Source organism: Ichthyophthirius multifiliis (assembly GCF_000220395.1).
Source record: "Ichthyophthirius multifiliis unplaced genomic scaffold scaff_1120509249882, whole genome shotgun sequence".
NCBI classification, from domain to species: domain Eukaryota; phylum Ciliophora; class Oligohymenophorea; order Hymenostomatida; genus Ichthyophthirius; species Ichthyophthirius multifiliis.
In genome coordinates this window covers 1-3,326 of record NW_004087197.1, presented here as the reverse complement: position 1 = coordinate 3,326, position 3,326 = coordinate 1, and the positions used below count along the sequence as shown (strand labels likewise).

The 3,326-nt window shown below is 14.1% G+C and overlaps 1 protein-coding gene across 1 annotated transcript, besides 24 other annotated features; it reads right to left on the bottom strand. All coding sequences in view use genetic code 6, as the record gives it.

Annotated features, from left to right (window-relative positions):
- Positions 1-16: 16 nt before the first annotated feature.
- Positions 17-72: a microsatellite.
- Positions 28-72: a microsatellite.
- Positions 73-84: 12 nt separating this feature from the next.
- Positions 85-127: a microsatellite.
- Positions 88-126: a microsatellite.
- Positions 128-293: 166 nt separating the features above from the next.
- Positions 294-345: a microsatellite.
- Positions 306-345: a microsatellite.
- Positions 346-566: 221 nt separating this feature from the next.
- Positions 567-629: a microsatellite.
- Positions 577-651: a microsatellite.
- Positions 577-666: a microsatellite.
- Positions 595-654: a microsatellite.
- Positions 603-654: a microsatellite.
- Positions 667-1,204: 538 nt separating the features above from the next.
- Positions 1,205-1,375: a microsatellite.
- Positions 1,216-1,315: a microsatellite.
- Positions 1,233-1,308: a microsatellite.
- Positions 1,257-1,329: a microsatellite.
- Positions 1,258-1,426: a microsatellite.
- Positions 1,277-1,441, bottom strand: IMG5_040160 (hypothetical protein; the record flags this gene model as incomplete). Its single annotated transcript, XM_004038930.1, has 1 exon — positions 1,277-1,441. A coding segment is annotated over one exon (165 nt), but the record flags the coding sequence as incomplete, so codon positions are not given.
- Positions 1,320-1,412: a microsatellite.
- Positions 1,325-1,417: a microsatellite.
- Positions 1,442-2,721: 1,280 nt separating the features above from the next.
- Positions 2,722-2,747: a microsatellite.
- A 59-nt stretch (positions 2,748-2,806) lies between these two features.
- Positions 2,807-2,895: a microsatellite.
- Positions 2,811-2,932: a microsatellite.
- Positions 2,817-2,937: a microsatellite.
- Positions 2,938-3,139: 202 nt separating this feature from the next.
- Positions 3,140-3,210: a microsatellite.
- Positions 3,142-3,222: a microsatellite.
- Positions 3,223-3,326: the final 104 nt, after the last annotated feature.

Genomic DNA, 3,326 nt, shown 5'->3' with positions numbered 1-3,326 from the left:
TTTTTGATTAATATAATTATATATAAAAATTTTATTTTTAATAATATTTAATTTTATATATAAAATATTTAAATAATAAATATATATATTTTTTTATTTTATTTTTTATATTAATTTTTTTATTTTTAAAATTTTAAATTAGATTTATTTTTATGTTTTAAATTATATTGATTCTTTAATTTTATATATATATATTAAATATTGTATATATATATACATATTTAATTATATTTTTATTTATATTTTTTTAATTTCATTTTTACTAATTTTATAAATAATTTTTTTTTTTATATTATTATCATTATATTATATTTTTATCTAAAATTATATTTTCATTAAATTATAAAAGTTAATTTGACTATTAATATAATTTCTTTAATATTTATTATGATAATTAATTATATAAAAACCAATTTTATTTATATATATATATTTATATAAAAAATACTGAAAATTCATCTAAATACAATAATATTTAACATTAAAAAAATATATTAATAAAAAAAAATAAACTAAAATGAAAGAATAGAATATAATAGAAATATTTTATAAAAATTAAAAAATGAAAAAAATTTAATATATAAAATATGATAAATATAAAAATATATATAAAAAAATATATATATATATATATATAAATATATATATATATATTTATTTATAAAATAAAATAAAATAAAATTATTATTTAATATAAATAATGAATAATCAATTATTTTTATCAAAAACTGAAAAAGCATATTATACTAAAGTATATTTAAAACTTGAATCTTAAAATATGCTAAATTAATATTATATATAATAATTTTTATCTAAAAGAGCAAATTTATAATTACAAAATACTTAGTTATTAATAAATTAATTTTACAAAAATAACTTAGACGATTAAAATATCGACTAAATGAATTTTTTTATATTAATGAAATTTATTTCTCATATTTAATATAATAATGGTTTCCCGAACGATAACATATTTTTAATTTAAAAAGAATTACCAATCCCTAATTTAGGAAAATCATCTTCTTAAAAAAAATAATAGAATATTGAAGAAGAGGAGTAAAAATAGCTTTAAATCATCGAAGAATAATAAAATTTTAACTAATAAAATATCGTTAAATTATAAAATAAATAAGAAAGCATAGAAAACATATAAAAATAAATAGAAAATTCATAAAAATAAACTGAAATTTTTTAAAAAAATTCATAAAATGATTAAAATATATAAAAAAGCATAAAAAATTAAGAAAATAATCATTAAAAATAATAAGAAAATAACTAAAATATAAAAAACATAATAGAAAATAATAAATATATATATGAAAATAATAAAAACATATAAGAAAATAACTAAAATAATAAAATAATATAAGAAAATGCTTAAAATAATAATATATAAGAAAATAACTAAAATATAATAGAAAATAATTAATAATAAAATACACTAAATGGTCGTTTATTAACTTTTGGTATTCCTTTAAAATAATAAATAATAGAAAATATAATCATATAATAATAAAATCCTCCCTTTTTTTAAAATAATAATAATAAAGATGCAAATAAAAATGAATATGAGTCTTTTATGTAACATTTAGATGAAAACAATGTTCCTTAAAAGGAAAAACATGATTTAAAATTAGCTTTGGAAATATTTAAAAGTACTCATGAAAAAACTAAAATTTGAGCTTTTTATAGATTCCTTAAAATTCTATCAAAATATAAAATTATAGAGAAGTATAGGAATATATGAAAAGTCATATACTTTATACTATTGAAAGTACTATTTAGGGACAAAAATATATAGTGGAAAGAAGGTTTAATCATTTTAAAATTTTACATGATTATTTCTCAACAAATCAATCTTTTTAAGGTATACTTATTCCTTAATTACCTTCCAAAAATTTCACAAAGATAGGGGCATTTCTAGGCTCTTAGTATTTAGACTAGGAAACTATAAATTAAAGAAGAATGGACTTAGAGAACTATATAAATATGTACTTAGAAAATGAATATTTATATTAAGATGCGTATTTTAGGCAGTTTTTGGTAGAAGAGAAGTTCGATTTACCTTCCGAATAGCTTAAAAAGAATGGGTATAAATAGTGGATCTAGAACATATACTCGAGTCTAAAAGAATAAGGATTTTAGGAACTAAAAGATTACACTGAGGCAGTTTTGAAAGTGAAAATTCAGGAGTGTTTATTCAATAATTCTGAGGATATTGAGAGTTAAATAATTGACTAAAAGATAAAGGAAATAGAAAAAATGGGAATCTAGATTCGATAGAGTATTTATTTTTTAGAACGAGAAATATAAACTGGAAGTGATGAAATTTAATAAATAGAAATTTTTGAGGAGAATTTTTTTTCATAATAAGAAAATCCATATATAAATGGTTTTGGAGAGATTTTTAATATAAAAAAAAATAAAGCGTAATTAAAAATAGAGCTTTTTTAAAAAAACCTATAATAATTCAGAAAACTGTATAATTTAGTGTAGGCTGCTAAAGTGGCATAGGATTTATTCAAAACGAAAATTCAGGAAAGAATACTATTAAAATAAATAAAGGAAAATAAATAAAACAAAGTATATGAATAAACTAATAATAATAATGATGTTTAAGTAGCTAAATTAGAAGTGGATAAGATAAATTAAAAAATTAGATAATAGGAAGAGGTTATAAAAATCATTAAAGATAGATTGTAAAAGGAATTAAATCATTTTATTAAAATATAAAATTAAAATATAAAGGAAGCTTATGATTTGTTAATAATAAATTAAATAAAAGTATTAGAAGGTGTTTAATGAAAAATTAAAAAATATATATAAATATATTTATAAATATATATAAATATGTATAAATATATATATATATATAAATAAATATAAAAAAATATATTCATATATATATATATATATTAATATTTATATATATCATATCCTTTCATATTTACATATACATGTATTATTTTATGAATATATTATATTTAAATATATAATTTTTATCTTTACAAAATTCAAAAATAATTTAAATTTCTTTTTTTTAAATATTAATAATAAGATTATCAAAGTAATTTTTAAATAATATAAAATAAATATAATTTCATACATAAATAGATATATATTTTATAAATATTTAAATTAATATATATATATATATATATAATATATATGTGATGTTATATATAATTATTTATATATATATATATATATTTATTATTATATTACATTTTTCTTTTATTTAATTTTCAAAGTATATTTTACTACATTTTTTTTTCTTCTGTTATTAAATTATTTTTAAATATGTAAATATTATATTTTTAAATATA